Raw genomic sequence first — 21,525 nt, forward strand, 5'->3', positions numbered from 1 at the left:
ATGTACCATGTATAAGAGTATCCATGTGGCAGCCAAACGTACCAAAACCAATTATTCTGCGCAGATTCTACCAGGTTCATGTATGTTTATGATGGGTAAATGCACTAGGTACAAGTTATGAGTAACAACCAATATTATTGCCCGAAATAGTGCATCTCATCCGAGTAGTCCTCTCCTCACCGGAAGAATCATCAGACGACTCGACAGAGTGCTTGTATATTTACTTCATATACAAATCCATTGTTTCAAAGAGGAAGGGACAACAAAATTTAGTATGAGCAATCCAACTAACACTCGCCGGCCATGGTGACTACCGTATGGGCGAACGGTACCTTTGCGGTGGATGCAGGAGTTGTCTGGACCGATGGAGGATGAGAAGCGTCGTGAATCTCGGGTGTATCGGCATGGGTGACGAAGTTGCGGACTTCAAGTAAGGCTGGGGCGGCGCGGCCGTGGTGCTGGAATGGTAATGCCGAGAAAAGAGAAAACAAATGCAGATAGAGTTGTATTAATCGACACGTGGGGTCGGGGTGTGCTTTTAAGCACAGGCCTTAAGCACGGGGGGCGGAGGAGAAACGACCGGGTGTGTCAGAGTCATACGCATGATGAATAACAGCTCCGACGAGAAGCTCTTGAATGTTCTTCGGGAAATGTACGAAGGAGGTACATCGGCCGCATTAGTTGCATGATGCTCACAGAAAGAAGTGTTCTCCATTTTATCAGTACTCTTATTTTGTTGGATGTTGTTTGGTGGGGTCACTTAAATGTATCATATACAAGTATGCATGAATGTACCACATACAAGTATACAGTTGTTCACTTAATGAACCGGATATAATTACGCCTGTCTGTACCAGGTACAAGTATACAGTTGCCCAGTTAATGTACCGGGTACAAGTATGTCTACATGTACCAAGTACAAGTATAAGGTTCTTCACTTAATGTACCATGTACAAGAGTATCCATGTGGCGGTCGAACGTATGAAGTCCAATTACTGTGCATTGATTATGCCAGGTATATGTATGTTTATGATGGGTTAATGTACCAGGTACAAGTTATGAGTAACAACCAATATTACTGGCCGAAATAGTGCATCTCATTCGAGTAGTCCTCTCCTCGCCGGAAGAATCATCAGACGACTCGACATAGTGCTTGTATATTTACTTCATATATTAATACATTGTTTCAAAGAGGAAGGGACAACAAAATTTAGTAGGAGCAATCCAACTAACACTCGCCGGCCATGGTGATTATCGTATGGGCGAACGGTACCTTTGCGGTGGATGGAGGAGTGGTCTGGACCGACAGAGGATGAGAAGCATCGTGGATCTTGAGTGTATTGGTGTAGGTGACGAAGTTGCGAACTTCAAGTAAGGCTGGGGCGGGGCGGCCGTGGTGCTGGAACGGCAGCACCAGCAAAAGAGAAAGCCACCAAAGACGCAGAGCATGCTCAAACTTGTCGGTGTTTAGAACGCCTAGACCACCAAACTTATTGGTCTACAAACCGTCTTCCAATTGACTTTGCACTTGGCTCCTGACGATATAAAGGATTCAATAATGAACTTCTAAAACGGAGACAACTCCAATGTTGTATCTCATATCGACACACCAAATGTTCGTGGACACATCTACAGACACATTTTGGAGAGCCGGCAATCCAACTGTCATTTGAACTGTCCCCTCACATGTCAAGCAAACATTTCACCAAACAATCGAACTTCATGGACACCAAATGAATTAAGCAAGTTTAATATATTTACATGCAAACCTGTCAATATTTAACAAGTTTAAACTAAATAAAAAAAGCCAATTACGGGTACCGGATGCTAAACTCGTAGACGTTGCCTTCGACGCCGCTAGCACCAGGTTCGGACATCACGGAAGGTGTTCCACGAACTACAACCTGTATCAGGTACAGAGATCACGAAAGGTGTTCCAGGAACTACAATAGTACATGTACCAGGTACAAACGTCACCAAAGGTGTTCCAAGACCTGCATAGTACATGTATCAGGTACAAACACCAGGACCTGCATAGTACCTGTACGAGGTACAGACGTCACCGAAGATGTTCAATGTACGTCACGAACGTGTGCCTCAAACGGCCTTCACAATGACGTGGCATCCCGTTCCAGGCACACGGCGTGGCGCCATGCCATGTGGCTTTCTGTTATACGTGCTATGGGCGGCGCAGCCAGCACAATGCGTCCCCTATGACCCAGTAGACTTATTTATTGTTAGCCGCGCCATATGAGGTGCAGGGAACTGGACGTCTTGAATGGCATTTGACCATTTTCTGTTTCCAGACTTTTGGTGTAAATAGGGCGCGCTTTTAATTAGACCAAACACTGTCGAGAGTATTTTCCCCCGTTCACAGCATTTCTGGTTTGTAGCATGGATCATTCGAACTCAATGCTGGCGGCCGACTGGATGTGGCGTTTGTATTGCTCTTGTTGTTTAAATAATTATATCAAGTATCTGTCAGGAATAGGAATCTTAGAGCAAGTATAATAAGCCTAGTCAGCTGGCTATAAGGTTTTACATGTCAGCAAAAATCCTTGCTGGAGAGTGAGAAACGAAGAGAGAGAGAAGAGCCGGCGCTCCGTGTATCGCCCGGCTGCAGCTCAATCTTCGATGCAATACAGCCAGCATGCAGCCGGCGTGAGTGCTAAACGCAAGAGCTCCGTCTTTCCTGCCAATCATGTGAGCCTGTTTGACCTTCTTTACATGCAAACATTGAATAGTATAGTCTATCTAATAGCCAGCCTACAGCCAGCCTATTATACTAGTAGTCTTTTATCAAGCCTTTGAATGATGTGGCATCCATATACAGCCAGCAGCAGGCTCTTCTATTAGCCATGCTCTCTTACCCTGTGTAAAGCATGCAGGGTCCTGAAATGTCTGCATGCCGTCTACGAGAAGTCTCGGTGCCCCGTGACAGAACTTAGAGTCCCAACGCAAAGGGATTACACATTTTCACTCGTGACCAGCTGCCTCTAGACTAGGCACGGATGGTAAAAAAAAGATATCAGCAGCGTCTATTGGTTGCATGGTGCGGCTATCCTAGCTCTATGCCCCCTCGGTTTTTTTTTATGGGTCGCCGTATGGAATCTTTAGGAGGCGACATGACCATGTTTCAATTTTAAACATTGCGTGTATCGGGCAGGCGACGAAGCGCTGCGCTACCGTCTTTAACAGTCATGTCTACAGGTAGGTTGCAGAGAATCTATTTAGCATAGAAGATCAGGACACAAAGAGACGGACGACGGCTGATGGACAATTTTATTATTCTGATCCCGTGATCAGAATAGTGTTTATATATATATATATATATGACAAATTTTATCTACAAGCAATGGTAGTTACCTCCTACCTCTCTGTCTGCCATGTGTCATCTCAGGCAGCCAAGCCAAGCGGGTTAGCGAACAAAAAAAATCTATTAATGTCCCACCGTCTAGTTAGTTGTGCAGGTTAGTTGAATAGCCAAATAATATTCTGACTGCATGCACCGCATCTGATTGCATGGATAAGACTTACTTTTTAAAATTCCTGAATGAGGGCTAGCTTGCTTGATCGCATGTATTGCAAAGGAAAACAAATCTTGGCGTACATACTCTTTTTCTTCTACTTCATACTTCCAAAATTATCATAGGACATATATTCTATTTTTCAGGAAAATTTCGGTATGCTCCAATTTTTATAGTATATATGCTATATTTCCCACATACTATATACTACAAAATCAAAGAATATATACTATGTATACTATATAGTCATGAAGAGTATGATGTATGTCTTGTACAGTCGATGGAGAGGCATGTTACATGGAGTATGTACTTATCGAGTATGGAGTATAAGGGAAGGAATATGTCAATGGAACTAATCAAGAGGGTATTTAATAGTAATATTACTATGTGGATGACAGCCATGAAATTTCTCAAGCACCTGACGTGCTTGCATGTAGTATGTAGATTAGAAGAAAGGAGTATATGACAAAAGTAGTATGGAGTATCATAAAAGAGGTAGTATGGTAGTATGGAGTATTATCTAATCAGAAGTAGTATGTCAATGGAACTAAACAAGCGTATAGGAACGGTCATAGTGTGTACATGTAATTTCTCAGTCACCTAACGTACATCTAGTATATAGATTAGAAGAAAAGGAGTATATGACAAAAAGGTAGTATATTGTATGCTATACTGTAGACATCTGTATGTGTAGAGTAGACCAGTACAAACTGTTCGTCCATAATTTCTACATCTCTACATGATACTGAACTTTTGATATACACAATATAGTCTTGTTTCCATCGATGCTTGGGGTCGATGCAGGAGTAGTCAGCTCGTCGCCGACGGCTAGTTGCACCCATGGTACATCCAGTGTAAAACCACACACCAGTGGAGGAAGTTGCCAATCAAATCCGGAGCGGATGGATACGCTGTCACCGGCGACAGCTCCACAGAGGTACGCCTTGCGTACGCTCCGAGAAGACGTCGTTGGTCTTCCTCCGGTTGCCTCACCGAACGCCTTGCTCATGTGGTCGCTTCGGCATCTTCAAAATCATGGTGCCGCTGACATGAAAGAACCGTAGCAGATGGTAAGGTCAATGATACCTGGCTTGTGTGGTACTCAGAACGACAACGGCCAGCTATTACTTCACCGTCTCGCTGGCGGCAGAAGAATACTCGCGAGGACGCTGATCCTTTGTCTACAACCGGCGGTGAAAGTGTCGCCTCGGCAAAACGTAGATAGTTAACAACTCTATTTGTTGTTGTTAAAGAGAAGATAGAAACAATACTATTTTTACGTAGAGAGAAATGGTAGGTTGGTTAGTAAGCGGATAAGGATGTGAGACGACTAGATAAAATTGGCATTCAAAAATTGGGATAAGCTCACGGCCAGATCGACGTGGATAACTACCAAATAAACTAATCAAAATAATTAATGGCTATTCTAAATGGATCGGGTGGAACCTCATCTAGCCCGTTAGGCATTCTCAAAAAAATAGCACGCTCGATCTAGGGGCATGAGATGAACGGTGGATTCTTAGGTGGCTACCACCTAGTGGTAGTTTTTTTTTGCGGGGACCACCTAGTGGTAGTTACCACCTAAGAATCCGTATATATAGGGGCTCCAACCCTAGCCGCTGGGTCACCACTCCTTCCTTTCCCTCCCCTCCATCTCCATCCACGGTCGGCGCCGGGCATAGCCTGTGCGTTCGACAGCGTCGGCAGAGGCACTCATCCCTCTCGCAGGTCATAGGGTGACGCGGGGCGCCCTGGCTTGAGGCTGTGACCCCGATCTGGACTGCGGCGGCGCCGATCTGGTTCATGACGACCAAGATCTGGACTACGGCGGTGTGGCGGGCGGCCGATGTCCTAATGGCGGTTGTGGTGGCAGTGTTGGCGATGACGATGGCCGTGGCGCGGCGGCGTCGGAGGCACCTCCAGTTAGATCTGTTCCGACCGGTGCACCCGGCGGTGGTGATCATCTCTTCTGTCAGAGGTGGCCGGCCTGCGGCTGGGTGGTCAGATCTTGAGATTCGTCGTCTAGTCCCGGCTACGAGTCGGGGAGACACAGTTGCTACGCCGATTCAAGCCTAGCCGACAGGTGCTACGCTGAGTCATGCCTGGTTGGCAGGTGCTATGCACGATGGATCTTCCAGAATCTTCGCGTCTGGACGGACGAGCGCAAGGCGGTGGTGCCGTTGGGCGCCGTTGTAGCGTCGACGGATGTCCGGAATAGCAAGGATGCTGCGGATCTCTCTCCTAAAGATGGGTCAGTGGTCCGATGATAATGACAGCTTCTAAAACGTATACATGTGGTGTGCGCTTTAGGTAGGATGCACCGGTTGCTGGTCCCGATAAGTTATGTGGATGGATCAGCGACGATACCGGTTTTGGATATGGGAAGTGAGAGCGCTCCACATTATCGAGTTTATAGGTGTGAGTGGTGGCTTCGGGTGGATTGGTGTATGTTTCTATCAGACCTTTGTGGAATAATTAATAAAGATGGCTGCATGCATCGATTGATGCAGAGGCAGGTGGTTTAACCTCCTTTTCTTAAAAAAAATTATATATATTTTATTTTAAAAAATACCATCAATGGGACGGGAACCTAGTACTATTATCTTTGCGCCATGTTCTATAAAATTTATCAAGGCAACTGCTCGTTTTAAAAAGGTAAACGATTGTAGCCGGTCAGCCGGCCGAACTTTCGGCCAGCTCGCTCGCCACAGTTCCCTTCCCCACATAAGGTAAATACACCCGGAGTCATAGAACTTGCACGCGACGTTCAGTTTGATGCATAAACTTGTAAAATACGTATTTCTGGTCATCTAACTTGTTCTCTCATTTATATATGGTGCTTTCTATCGTATTCGGCGGTATCCCACGCACATGTGGCATGCCAACGTTGTAGGGGCCCACTGTCAGTGGCTGAGGGTTATCCGCGAGCTTTTTTTTAACCCTTGTATTTTATTATTTATGCAGAAAATTCTCAAATAAAATTAAACCAAACTTTTTTAACCCTTGCATTTTATGTACACGGAAAATTCTCAAATGAAATTGAAAACGTGGGTACATGCTGGAATTCAAACTACTCGACCAACCTGATGTTTGGCGATTAGTACGCACAGTTAGCCGCATATAATATGTACAGTACGAAGAAAGTAGAAATTAAAACGGGAAAAGCTGTGCAAAAAAGGGATACCCCGATTCAAACCTATGACCTCCTGGCTAGCTCGCCGCACGTGCAATTAAAGAGACATACACAATTTATCTTCTGTATTCTTCTTTCTTTTCTCTACATAGGAAAATAACTTATATTCTAGATAAACTTTTTGGACAAATGACTAAACTTTTGTTTGAATTCGAATAATATTAAATTTGAAAAATCTAGATAAAAGAAATATAGTGCAGAATGAGTGAACATAATATTTTTAGACAAATCAACTAATTTTTTTTTAAATTCGAATAATTTTAATTAAAAAATCTAGTGCAGAATGAATGCACGTATTTTTTTGGACAAATCAATGGAAATTGTGTCCGAATTCAAATAATTTAAGTTTTTAAATATAGATAAAGGAACATATAGGTCAAAATGCTTGTATGTAAAATTTTCAGACAAATGAACTAGTTTTTGTGAATTCGAATAATTACAAATATAAAAATCTAGATAAAAGAAGATATGTTGCAGAATAAATGTACGTGAATTTCTTTCAGGCAAATCAGCGTTTTTTTTTGTTGGCTGAGCGAACATTGTATTATAGAAAATTTTGTTAGTGAGTTTGACATCAATTTATTCTAGGTCGAGTGGTTAGTGCGGTTATCTCTTAATTTGTAGGACGTCCGTTCAAGTCCCCTGGTGCTATTTTTTATTCCTCTTTCTTGAAAGACACTGTGTACCGACATGTGCGTAATTAAATAAAAATCAAGTGTGTTTTTTGCAAAAGAAAGATAATGTGTGGCTCACCAAGGCTTCACCACTCACAGCAACTGACATGTGGGCCTTATTCATGCTGACACGACACGTGAGGACAAGATACAACTGGATACGAAAGAGTGACCGTATCTGCACGCATAGACAAGTTATGTGACCGCAATGACGTATTTTACAACTTTTAGCACCAAATTGAACATTTGATGCAAGTTCTATGACTGCCACTAATATTACCTCTCCCCACATGCAACGCAAGTACATGATGGGTCTCGTGTGACCCCACGGAGATGGCACGTGTAACGATTGTTAACGGCCGGTCCGACCTCGCCGGTCGAAACATTCCTTATAAAGAAACACCTCCCTTCAATTTTTTATTTAATTTATTTGTTTATTTGAAATGGGCAATAGGTGGGAGAAACACAGCAAAGGGGCCTACAGGACGCAATACATCTGGCAGGGACAAGCCTCCCACCACCAGTTCGCCGGCCGAGCTACCACCGCGGCGCGCCCGCTGCAGGCCAGCGAGGGCCCAGATCGAGCCCACGCGCCCCCGGCCACCACCTCACGGGCATCGACGTACGATCACCGTCGCGCGCCCTACCAGGTGAGCCCGACAATGCCGAGGACCTCTCCCGCCGCCACATCCAAGGACTCTGCCCTGGATCTAGGCGCACCCCACGCCACCAGGAGGCCGCGGCTACCGCACCGCACTTCACCGACCGGGATGCCCCGCCGCCACCTTCCCTGGGCCTCGCAGGAGATTCTCTTGCAAGTCCTCCGGCGGTGGCGACGTAGAGGAGAGGGAAAGGGAGGGGCTAGCAGGGCTTCCTCCATGTCGCCAGAGGGGGCCGACGTGGGGGACTGGGAAATGTTTCCCCTGTTTTTTTATTTATGAATTTAATGTTCATCGTGAGCTCATGAGCGGAACATGACTTTCTGATTTTTCTTAGTTCCTTACCTCTAGTGATAAGTAATAGCAATAGGATGTGAGTAAGTCCATGTCTAATGTCTCAATGATTTTGTATTAGCTAACTTATTAATAGTGGTTCATGGTTGACCTATATTTTGGTTGTGGTTCAGAATTTCAAAAAAAAAAGTGCTCGTTTTTAGTCCAGCCTGTCCAACTTTTTCTTTTAAGCTCCGCCACTAGTAGCAAAGAAAGAAACATGCAACAAGTACTAACGTGTACACACCTATTGATGCTGGCATAATCAACACTTCCTCATCACCAGGTGCTTGCCTGGTTGATTACACAAACCACATGTATGTACGAATAGCTGATACCAATATTTGAACAATCTCTAAAATAGTTTGACCTGCCATATTCTTATGGACACTAGATAAAGTATCATAGATTAGATATGGATCATAACACCACCAAAATACAACCGTCAGCTATTTGTTCTTAAGAACGCGAGGAACGTTCTGCTACGAGGCACAAATGATCAGTTACATCATTATCCTACACTGACTATCATCTAAAGTTCTAAGCCACGCTTCTTGCATGACGCCCTATTATGGCCTCCACCCTTGCATTTACCACATTTTATCGCCTTCCTTCTGGGAGTGTTTGGATCAATCTCAAGGTCACCAGCCACTGTGTTAACTGCAGACTCCTTCAGTACGTTTTCCTCACTATACAATCTGTTCACCTCCTTGCTCTTCTGCTTGAACAGCGATACGTAATCCATTCTGGATTTTGGTCTTACAGTGGCTGGCCTGCCTTTGCACTTCACTCGTTTAGGCGGCCTCAAATCATCACAGGATGTGATGGTAATGAAATTGTCTGCATCAAGACAGCCTCCAGACAAATCAGCGAGGCTTTCTTCCTCTGACAAAACACATACTTATAGCCTCAGTCTTGAGATCCTGTAAAACTCTCAGCGTCTTGCCAAGCATGCTCTTGCAACAAGATGTCTCCTTGACTGTCTCAAGAGCGGCGATGTACAGAATATTCTGCCGGTATGACAGATCATCCTGCTGGTCAAATGGAAGTGGCACAGGAAGGTTGCAAGGCTGCACGTCCTTTGCCCATTTGGTCCAACGCTTCACAATATTCTTAGGTGGTATCTTCAACACATCATTGCGTATCAGCACCTGGGTAGCCAATTGCGAGACATCGTCGGTCATTATAAATATCAAGCAAGAAAATAGAATAAAAAAAGATGTCAAGGGAATCGGAGATACAAACAAATTACAGCACAACATTATATCATGTTGAAATCGAGTCAAACCTTGATTGAGTGACGGCAGAGCATCCCAATGTGGTCGAAGTATCCACATTCACTAGTAGAAAAGGGGACTTTGGTCCAGGCGGGTAAGCCCATTAGTCCCGGTTCAGTCCAGAACCGGGACCAATGGGTGCATTTATCCCGGTTCGTGCGGCTAAGGCATTAGTCCCGGTTCACCTGGGCCCTTTAGTCCCGGTTTGTGCCATCAACCAGGACTAAAGGGTGCGATGCCCATTAGTCCCGGTTGGTGGCAGCACCAACCGGTACTAAAGGTTAGACTTTTAGTCCCGGTTGGTGCCACCAACCGGTACTAAAGGGTGCGATGCCCATTAGTCCCGGTTGGTGGCACCAACTGGTACTAAAGGTTAGACCTTTAGTCCCGGTTGGTACCACCAACAGGTACTAATGGCCTTTGAGGCATTAGTACTGGTTCATGGCACGAACCGGTACTAAAGGTCCCATTTTCAAACTCTCCCCCCCTGATCGCCTTTTCAGTTTTAGAAAAAACAAAAGAAAATGATGGAAATGTCAAAAAAATAAAATAAAATAAGTTTCCCATGTGATATGTGGTCTAGTTGTTTGGAAAATTTACAAATATGAATTTCGACTTTATTAAAAAAATCTCTCTCGAATTTGTAAAAATGGGCATAGCTTTTGCATACGAACTCGGATTAAGAAGTTTTTTATATGAAAAAGCATCTACTCGAAAAGTTACCATCCAATTAACGGCGTTGTTAAATTTTCAAAATCCTCAAAAACCTAACAGAAAAAAAGTTACGGGGCTTTTAAGATCTAGAGTGGAAAAAATCGAAAATTCAATTACTAGTGGCACTAAATCAGGTCAAACAATGGCAAACTGTAAATTCTCAATACAAGTGGCGGAATTGACCAGGTCGCAACAATAGTTAACAGAAAAAATATTTTTTTTTTAAATTGTGGTCAAATCTGGTCAAACGTTGGTCAAACTGTGGTCAAACAATGGTCAAACTAATTATTCTAGAATATTAGTGTTACTAAATAATTATTTCAGTTATTTCAATTTTGGTCAAATATGGTCAAACTGTGGTCAAACTGTGTCAAACTAATTATTCAAGAAATATTAGTGTTACTAAATAATTATTGTTTTTAAAACAATAGTTTCAAACTCAAACAGTGAAATGTGTCACTTCATGCTCAAGCAAAATTCCTGAAGGTTAATAGGATTGACATCTTACTATTGTCAGAAAACAACAAGTGCAGACTTGGAAACGAGGGAGAATAGAACCCGGAAGTTAAGCGTGCTTCAGGCTGGGGGAGTGGGAGGATGGGTGACCGTTCGGGAAGTTAGATGATTTGGAATGATGAGGGGTGATTAGAGGATAAATTGAGCAGTGATGAGGGGTGGTGATTACAGACTAGAGGTTAAAATAATTCAGAAATTTGAAAATAAAAAAAAATCAAAAAAAAATCATAAAATTTCCTTTAGTCCGGTGGAGGGACTAAAGGAGCTCCACGTGGACCCTTTAGTCCCGGTTCGAAAACCGGGACTAAAGGCTTACCACCGGGACAAAACCCCCTTTTTCTACTAGTGATTCACAGTCTATGAATTCGCGGCCTTCCCTGAATGTGACCTTGTATACCTCATCTCATAGTCAGCATGATAATCCGGTCGTGCACGGGTTACTACAAACTCAGTGTCACTTATGCATTTTGCCACAATATGGGATGCAGATTCATAGAGTTCCTCTTCAAATTTTCTAAACACTCCGCTCGTGTATATCTTGGCTGCTTCTGCTTCTATAGGAAATCCTCCGTTTAACTTGCAGCGTTTCTGTGACATATTCAAATCTGTAAGAAATCATCATATATAGCATGACACCTAGGACCAGGAAATAAGGAAGTACAAATTAATTGGTGGCATGGTCAAAAAATAGTCATGTGTCCTATATTCACAGTACACCATCACACCCGCCATGAACATCAACACTAGTAGAAAACCGGCCTTTTGTCCCGGTTCATAAGGGCCTTTAGTCCCGGTTTCTGAACCGGGACTAAAGGGTCGTTACTAATACCCTCACCCTTTAGTCCCGGTTCAAACCAGAACCGGGACAGATGGGCCTCCACGTGGCCGCTGCCGGCAGCCCAGGCAGGGGGGCCTTTGATCCCGGTTGATGACATAAACCGGGACCAAAAGGCTTCCACGCGTCAGCAGAGGTTTTTCTTTTTTTTTAAAAAAAGTGGCTGTTTTAGGGGTTTAGGGGGTTATTTTTAGGTTGTTATTAGCTAGCTAATAGAGAGAAGTGTCCTCTCTTATATTAGTCCTTGGTTTACCTACGCTATTGCTATGTTCATTTCACCCGCAGATATATATATATAATAACTCATGCATGCTTCGCATCATACATCATCATATATAATAACAAGTCCTACTAATTAATCAAGCATCATCATACAACTTCTACTCGTTATTAATAATAAGTCATACGATCATCATCCTCATAGTCATCGAACCCAACCCTACATAATTGTTCTTAGCACATGATCATCAGTATCAGGTAGGACCTAAACACACTTAAGGTAAAATAGCATAAAACAATATAGACCCTGACTCTCCATTATGAAGAATGGAGATCATCCTGTCTCCAATTCTTGCGCCTCGCTTCCTTTTGCTTCCAAGAAGCTCCTTACGACTGTCCATACATTTTTTCCATCCTTTGATTGTCATGTCTCCACTTCTTTTAGAAATCCGGTATGGACAGTTGAGATTCGTAGGATGACCTGGATATATGTTCAAAACACGAAGGCTGCCGCCATTCTGATACATCAAATGAGGCACACAATCCTCTGGGATTCTCTGTTGAAAAACATAGTAATAACTTCGTAGTTAGCAATGATGTACTAGTTTTAGAAGTATGCAAAAAGATGCACGGATGTCGTAATAGTAAAAAAACTTACCAGGGTATCTCCATGGTAGTTACCGTAGTTCAACACGTGCACTAGTGGCACGTATTGACCATAATGTTGAGGAGTTCGATTGTAGATATTGTAATTCTCAAGTATCATTACAAAATCCAACCAGATGAGTTTTCTCCTTGTAAGTTAACTCAGAGCCATCGGTGTAGTAAGTTCTATCTACCATCTTCTGCACATTCTTTGATACTTCAAAATAAGCTGTCAATGGAAATAAGCTGTCAACTATTTTGAAATGAACAATATAAGTTCTATTAATAATTAACTATGTTTGAGAAATTCACATAGCGGTAGAACTGGAGGAGTATCAACAAGGACCCAAATGTCCATATTGTCTTGCTCGATTTCAGGATCACCAAGATCCATGGTGACAAGCATACGCTCATCAAAACCATACAATTTGCAAAGTGCTTCCCAATTTTTGCAACCAAAATGGGTTACGCTCTCAGCATTATACAACTTTACTTCAAAATCCACATCATGATGGGTCCTTAGGTGAATTTTCTTCGTTTCAAAATTTTCATGGTCTTCAAAATCCATCCTCTCCAAGACATAGCGTCTTGCATGGCATGGGATAAACTATACTCGAATTGTAAAAGATGAAAATTACACGTTGAAATAGTTGAAGTCATGCTTAATTATGAAAAAACCACACTTGTCGTCGTTGCGTACCGTTTCAACTTCGAAGGTCTCCTTGAGTTTAATGCTAAAGCGCCGACCATCGTCCAGGTGAGGCCTGTCGCACTCACCTCGATCGTCGTGGCACCAGTCGCACTCCCTCGGGAGACTTTCGTCCTCCGATGATGACATTTCCTATACGTTCATAATTCAAAGACTAAATTAGATCATTATTATTCAACTAATCATATGCATATGCCTTGCATAGTGCTCTCCAATTTGAGCATTCAATAAGAAAAATCAAATCGCAAAATAAAGTAGTATTCAAATTAGGATGCCTTAAATTATAAGAAAAACTACATCATCTCCATGTGTCCGTACATCGAATATTATCACTAATACACGTCGAATACTATATATCATACATATCGCCAATACAGCTAGAACCGTAGCGCCCGACGGGTATCGGCGCGGGCGGTGGACACCCAAAGGGAAGGAACCATCACAAGATCATAGCTCCAGTGAGATCCCTGAAGAACCTGCCAGGTATTATCGAACCTGCCCTCCAACGCAACCATGTAGCGACGGACGTGCTCGTCCTCCTCGCTGACACAGTGACGTACCACCTCTGCGGTGTTCGGAAGCCTCGCACCGTCACTGGCCCACGCGACCCCCACCAAACAAGGATCAGGTCAACGACGGGCTGGCTCCTCACCAAGCTACGCCCCCCGGAAGGTAGCGCCTCCCAGTACCACCCCGGCGGAGCCCAGTCCCGGACATGGCCCATCTGTCAAGCAGGTGTCGTCCTCCGCCGACTCGACGACGAGGATGCGGGATAGGCATCGTCCACGTCGATGCGGGAATAATTGCTTTAACTAAAAAAATAAACTAGTTCTATTAATTTTCTTGCTAAAAATAAACTACTTCTATAGTAAAATAAACCAGTTTTAATAAATCAACTAGTTCAACTACTAAGCACTTACTATAAATAGAATAATGTAGTACTTACTAAAAATAAACAAGTTTACCTAGTTCTAACTAATTCCATTAAACACTTTCTAAGTAGTACTAATTACTAAAAGTTATCGGGGAGGGGGGGTATATCAACAACGACATACCCGATAACAAAAATAAGAAGAGGAAGAAGAAGAAAAAAAGAGAAGAAGAAGAAAGGAATAGAGAAGAGGAAGAAAAAGAAAAAAAGAGGAGAAGAAGAAGGAATAATAGAGGAGAAGAAGAAGAAGAATTCTTCTTCTCCTCTATTATTCCTTCTTCTTCTCCTCTTTTTTTCTTCTTTTTCATCTTCTTATTTATTTCTCCTGTTATTCCTCTCCTCTTCTTCTTATTCTTCTTCTTCTTCTCCTTCTTCCTCTTCTTATTTTCCTTTTTTCTCTCCTTCTTTTTCTTCTAAATATGAACATATACGTAAATTGACAAAGATAATTCTATGAACAAAAAAATCAAAAAAATTCTATGAACAAAATTACAACAGAAAAAAATCATAAAAAATCTATGAACAAAATTACAACAGAAAAAAAATCATAAAAAATCTATGAACAAAATAAAAATTCTATGAACAAAATTACAAAAAAAAAATTCATAAAAATTCTATGAAAAATTTGACATATTCTTTGCATATATATAAACACACAAACTTTTGCATATGCAACAATAATATCACCAAAAAAATGTATGAACAGTAAAAAATTCTAACTTTTGCATCTAAACTATACATCTAAATTAACTACAACAATTCAATTAACTATACATCTAAACTACGCATCTAAATTAACTATAACAACTCAATTAACTCTGCATCCTAAATTACGCATCTAAATTAACTACACATCTAAATTAGGAAATTACGCAACGGGCCGGGGCGGCGATCGACGAGGAGGCCGGCGACGGTGAGGGGCGCGGCGACGACGACGGTGAGGGGCGCGACGACGACGACGGTGAGAGGCGCGGAGACGGCCGGCTACGGTGAGGGGGCGCGGCGCGACGGGCGATGAGGAGGCAGGGGGCGGCGACAGCGACGGTGAGGGGCATGGCGTCGGCGGCGAGGAGGCAAGGGCGCACGGGGCGGGGACGGCGTCGGAGGCAGGGCGACAGCGAGGCGCAGCCTGGCGGCGTCGTCGGGCGGGGAAGAACGAACTGAATGAAAAATTTCACAAGTGCTACTTATATAGACGAAGCATCGGTCCCGGTTCGTACAGAAACCGGGACGAATGCCTCCTTTAGTCCCGGTTGGTGGCACCAACCGGGACCAAAGGCCACTTTTCGGCAGCCCAAAGGGCGGGAAGTGGCGGCCTCCCGGTTTCTGTCAGGAACCGGGACCAATGCCCACCTTTAGTCCCGGTTGGGGCCACCAACCGGGACCAATGGCCTTGCGCTGGCGCGGTGGTGGGAGTTTAGTCCCACCTCGCTAGTTGAGAGTGACCAGCACCTGTTTATAAGCTCCGCTGCCTCTTCCCTCTCGAACTCCTCTGAAATGCAGGTTTATGGGCCTAATTGGACACTGCAATGCCTGTGGGCCTACTGGGCCTACTGCGGGCCTGAATCCTGGCCCATGGTAGGGTTTCTAGTCGTATTCAGGCCGTGCTGGCCCAGTGGGTGGCATTTTTTTCTTTTTTTCTATTTATTTTTTCATTTCTACTTAGAACTAAATACTTATAGTTTTTTATTGATTTCTTTTTTCTTTTAGTTTACAAAAATTATAAACTTTCTGTTAGTGCCATTAACTTTAAAATTTGAATAGTTTAAATTTGAATTTTTTTAAAATTTGTGTGAATCACTAGTTACTAAATTTGTGTGAAAACACTTTGTAGAATAGTTAAAATTGATTTTTGAGTCAATCTTTTTCCTGCTATTTAATAGTAGGTGGCACTTTTTTTGTTTTTTTGTTTTGTAGTGATTTCTTTTTTATTTTAGGTCATAAAAATTATAAACTTTCTGTGAGTGCCATTAGTTTTAAAATTTGAATAGTTTAAATTTGAATTTTTTAAAATTTGTGTGAATCACTAGTTTATGAATAACTTTACTCAATTTGGTAATTTTGTTAGTCATAACAAATATTATAGGCATTTTTTTCTTTTTTGCTATTTATTTTTTTCATTTCTACTTAGAACTAAATACTTATAGTTTTTTAGTGATTTCTTTTTTCTTTTAGGTCACAAAAAATAAAAATTTCTCTGTTAGTGCCATTAGCTTTAAAATTTGAATAGTTTAAATTTGAATTTTTGAAAATTTGTGTGAATCACTAGTTTACTAAATTTGTGTGAAAACACTTTGTGTATTATATTTACTATGTACAATCTTTCTGTACAGAGATACCAAAAATTATAAACTTTCTGTTAGTGATTTTAGTTTTCAAATTAGAATAGTTAAAATTTGAATTCTTTCAAATTTGTGTGAATCTCAAGTTTGTGATTAAAATTACTAAAAAAATGAACATAGATGCGCCTATAGAGAAAATTCAATCTAAATTCATAATCAATTTCCATGAATTTTAGATAAATTGATTATGAATTTAGGTCAAATTTCCTGTATAGGGGCATCTATTTTCATTTTGAGAGGAGCTCAACAATGCATAGAGGGACGGGCTTATAAACCAGTGTGGGCGCCCTTCGGTTGGCGAGGTAGGACTAAACTGTGAATCGCAACGAGAACCGACCATTTAGTCCCGGTTCGTGGCATAAGCCGGGACTAAAGGGGGCCCTTTGGTCCCAGTTCAGGCCACCAACCGGGACCAATGGTGGTGGGCCAGGAGCCAGGCCCATTGGTCCCGGTTCTAGACTGAACCGGCACTAATGGGCCGTCCCGGCCTGGACCATAGCCCCCTTTTCTATTAGTGCAAGCATGATTGATAATAATGCTAATTGTTCATAACTAATGATGCGTATTTCAATTCTATAAGAGAATGGAATTGGTATATTACCATCTTTGTGGTGTGTTGCTGCCTACTCTCATCAGCTGAACGCGATTGAAGAAGCTTGTTGTATTGCTTGACGAATAGATGCATGGGTGATGATCTGGGTATGTACCGCTTCAACATGTGATTCGCGCTCTCGCTACGTTGGGTACTTGTCATTCCAGCACAAAAGACACCAGAGAAATATGGTTTTGCCCACATATGTCGCTTGCTATATAAATTTTCTAGGTACAGGTTATCCGCCAAATTGAATTTTTGTAAAAGTTCAGACCACTTGCACTCAAACTCCTTAACGCATATAATTTCATTTATTATTGCATGGAACTCCCTTTTGAAGTCACTGTTCTTGCTGTAAACAGGCCCAAGCTTCTCCTTTGCACACCTCAATACATGCCACTTACACCACCTATGCTGGGTGTTAGGCAATGTACTCTTTATGGCTCCTTCCATCGCCTTGCATTGGTCTGCACATAGGGCATATAAGCTACAGGGTTATAACAACATATGACAACATGATTTATTGGAAACATAATAATGAATTTTGGAAATAACCTGTCAGAATTGTCTGTGGATGCTTGCCATTCATTGTCTCGACAAAGGTTCTAAATGTCCACTCAAACCCCTTAATGTTCTCATGTCGCATCAGAACTCCTCCAAAGATAGTGGACTGAAAGTGGTTATTCACACCAACAAATATGCCGAATGGCATGTTATAAAGATTTGTCCTGCAAGTTGTATCAAATGTGACCACATCGCCAAAGTGTGCATAATCTTCACGGTTTTTCCCGGTGCACCATAAAATAGTCTGAACAGATCCTTCCTTGTCGACATTTACACACACCTCCAGGTTTGGGTCAGCAGTCTTCATTTGTTGCAGCAGATCAACTGTTTTGTATATGTCTTCATTTATGGATTCTTGCGCAATACGGGAGCACAAGTACTTCAAATTCTCCTTGCGGAACGGTACAGATGCACCATCGCCATGTGCCACACAAAGAATATTGTAAACCTTGCTCAGGCTGACATTGTTCTCCCTTAGGTTCCGAATGAAGCCCTTCAACAAAGGATCTATGACACTGTGAGAATTCCAATACCGCGTCTCCTCATATCCAGCCGACAACGGGTGGTTGTGCTCGTTAACAAACAAGGAGACATACCACCCATGGTCCTTTGTACGAAGGAGGCGCACCATTGCCTTGCATCCTGTTCTACAAGATTCAGAGTTCTCTTTCTCACTCTTGCCCTGCACCCATCCGAACAACCAACTTATCATTCAGTGAAATTTCAGGTCATGACATTCACAACTTTATATAAAAATATCTAAGGGTATGTTTTGATTGGCTTGATTATACCTGACACTGGCAGACTATCTCGTGCATAGCCTTGTACCCTGTTCCATTTGTCCTTGTTTTGTAGTGCCGAATCCCAAACCCATTCTCCCATGAAAACAAATTGTACATCTCATATGCTTCATTGCATGTGTCGAACAATATGCCCTCAATGGGGGCAAATAAGTCTTTACTGTGATTGTCAGTCGCTCTTGCAATACAATCTTGCAGGTAACTTGTCTTGCTCGGGCATACTCTTGCATCAGGCCCTGTAACACCTTTGTTCCTGTATTGATCATCCATAAAACATACTGTCAGCTCAGACATGGCATTGTGATTTTGACTTTTGTGGTGAATGAGAATGCTACTACGAAAATAATATAATTACAGAAATACATGATAGTATAAAAATCCAGCTATCGAACTCTTTTCAGTTTGACAAAATATACTACAGCAATGCTGCTGCAAGCGAAATGACATGAACAGCTTAATTTCTATACCATACAAATTGACCATTACCAGAATTATAATTAAGTGGGCATACTAACGAAGAACCACGTGCAAAACTGCAAACTCAGCTCATAATTTGCCTAGGATTGACTCGACAGAACAAAAATAACACCAAAACGTGTCGCGTCTGATTACATGACATTCCGATGGCAGATAGATATCAGACCAGTATTCAGCAAGGCGATTTTAACTAGAAAACAAATGACACCTGAAAATCACACGGCCTAGATAGATGAGATAAATCTGAATGATAGAAATCAAAGATGCCGAATAAGAGATCGCATCCATACCTCCGTTTCCAGCAGCCGACGCGCGCCGTGGGTTGCTGTACGATGGGCTCTGTCTTCTGGATTAGCGCATCCTCGTTGGCACGGACAGTGGCGTCTGCTACCACAGAGATTGGAGAGGATATCCTGGTGTGTGGGAAAGAAAAGATTTTCGTTGCGCGAGTGAGATGGTGCTAGTGATGAATCCGTAGATCTGCTGATTGAAGAAGGAAAAATCATGGATCCACAAAGATGCATACCTAGTTTCTGCAACAGTACCGCCGTCTTGACCACCATGCCAACTATCTAGCTCGAACAAATCGAGATCCCCTAATCTCCCTTCAATCTGTGGCTCCACTACGGACTGGATGCGAGATACCGCAGGCTCGTGATGGTTCGTTGCAGCAATGGCAACAGTGGTGTGCTGCTGTGCTGCAGATTTAATCATGGGAAGGAAAGAGGGAGAGGGCTCGATGAAGGGTACAGGTTCGCCATGACTCATCTGGAGACTGGTGACCCAGGTGGGCTTGTCTGCCATGGATTCGAGCATTGGATCAGGGGCGGAGAAGATGGAGCAGGCAACAGGCCAGATGAAGGAAGGAGATGAGTGGGGCGGGCAATAGGGCAGATGAAGGAAGGAGATGAGTGGGGCGGGCAACAGGGACGTGGTTGAGTGCGGCGGAGGAAAGAGAAGATGGAGCGAGCAGCAGGCTGGTTCACGGGCCGACACAGACTGGACATCAATGTCAGACGAATCTCGCTGATGGGTGAACAGTACTACAGTATAAACCTATGAAAGGCCCATTCATTGAATAGCACATACCTGGCCAAACGGGCCGGGCCGGCCCGGCACGGCACGGCCCATTGTAATCGTGCCTGGTCCGGCACGGCCCGCCAGGGCACGATTACTATACGGGCCATGCCGTGCCGGCCCGCGTGCTGCGCCCCCAGGCCCAGGCACGGCCCAGTTAGTAAACGGGCCGGCACGTTGGCCCGTTTAGCACGGTGGGCCGCATATTTTCAGCCTATTATTTGACGCACTGAGCGTTTTTTAACCTATTTTTACATGTTGGGCCATATATAGATGTATAAAAAAATAAAAATAAAAACTTAATCGGGTCGTGCCGTGTCGGCCCGTGTGCCCAGCCTCCAGGCCCGGGCGTGCCGCGTGCCTGGCCCGGCCCGTTTAGCCCGTGTCGTGCCTGGCCCAAGGCGGGCCGTGCCTGTTGGGTTTCGTAGTAATTTCAAAAAAATTTCTACGCACACGCAAGATCATGGTGCTACATAGCAACGAGAGGGGAGAGTGTTGTCTACGTACCCACGCAGACCGACTGCGGAAGCGTTGACACAACGTAGAGGAAGTAGTCGTACGTCTTCACGATCCAACCGATCAAGCACCGAAACTACGGTACCTCCGAGTTCGAGCACACGTTCAGCTCGATGACGATCTCCAGACTCCGATCCAGCAAAGTGTCGGGGAAGAGTTCCGTCAGCACGACGGCGTGGTGACGATCTAGATGCACTACAGCAGCAGGGCTTCGCCTAAACTCCGCTACAGTATTATCGAGGAATATGGTGGCTGGGGCACCGCACACGGCTAAGGAATAGATCACGTGGATCAACTTGTGTGTTCTAGGGTGCCTCTGCCTCAGTATATAAAGGACTAGAGGGGGGAGGCTGGCTGGCCACAGGAGGCGCGCCAGGAGAGTCCTACTCCCTCTGGGAGTAGGATTCCCCCCCCCCCAATCCTAGTTGGAATAGGACTCCTTGAGGGGGGAAAGAGAGAGAGGGGGCCGACCACCTCTCCTAGTCCTAATAGGACTAGGGGAAGGGGGGAGGCGCACAGCCACCTTGGGCTGTCCCTTTCTCCTTTCCACTAAAGCCCACTAAGGCCCATATAGCTCCCGGGGGGGTCCGGTAACCTCCCGGTACTCCGGTAAAATCCCGATTTCACCCGGAACACTTCCGATATCCAAACATAGGCTTCCAATATATCAATCTTTACGTCTCGACCATTTCGAGACTCCTCGTCATGTCCGTGACCACATCCGGGACTCCGAACAACCTTCGGTACATCAAAATGCATAAAGTCATAATATAACTGTCATCGTAACCTTAAGCGTGCGGACCCTACGGGTTCGAGAACAATGTAGACATGACCGAGACACGTTTCCGGTCAATAACCAATAGCGGGACCTGGATGCCCATATTGGCTCCTACATATTCTACGAAGATCTTTATCGGTCAGACCG

The 21,525-nt window shown here is 43.6% G+C and overlaps 1 protein-coding gene across 1 annotated transcript; it reads right to left on the reverse strand.

Moving 5' to 3' along the window:
• Positions 1-287: 287 nt before the first annotated feature.
• LOC125516457 lies at positions 288-20,138 on the reverse strand. Its single transcript, XM_048681895.1, has 11 exons — positions 20,097-20,138; positions 19,534-20,006; positions 19,298-19,420; positions 18,522-18,783; positions 17,722-18,412; positions 17,176-17,633; positions 9,288-9,537; positions 1,905-1,994; positions 1,762-1,769; positions 1,274-1,399; positions 288-458 (listed from the first exon to the last, which is right to left on the reverse strand). Exons 1-11 carry the CDS (start codon positions 20,136-20,138, stop codon positions 288-290), a joined length of 2,694 nt encoding a protein of 897 aa, XP_048537852.1.
• Between the last annotated feature and the right edge of the window lie 1,387 nt (positions 20,139-21,525).

This window comes from Triticum urartu, chromosome 6, assembly GCF_003073215.2.
Source record: "Triticum urartu cultivar G1812 chromosome 6, Tu2.1, whole genome shotgun sequence".
Taxonomy (NCBI): domain Eukaryota; kingdom Viridiplantae; phylum Streptophyta; class Magnoliopsida; order Poales; family Poaceae; genus Triticum; species Triticum urartu.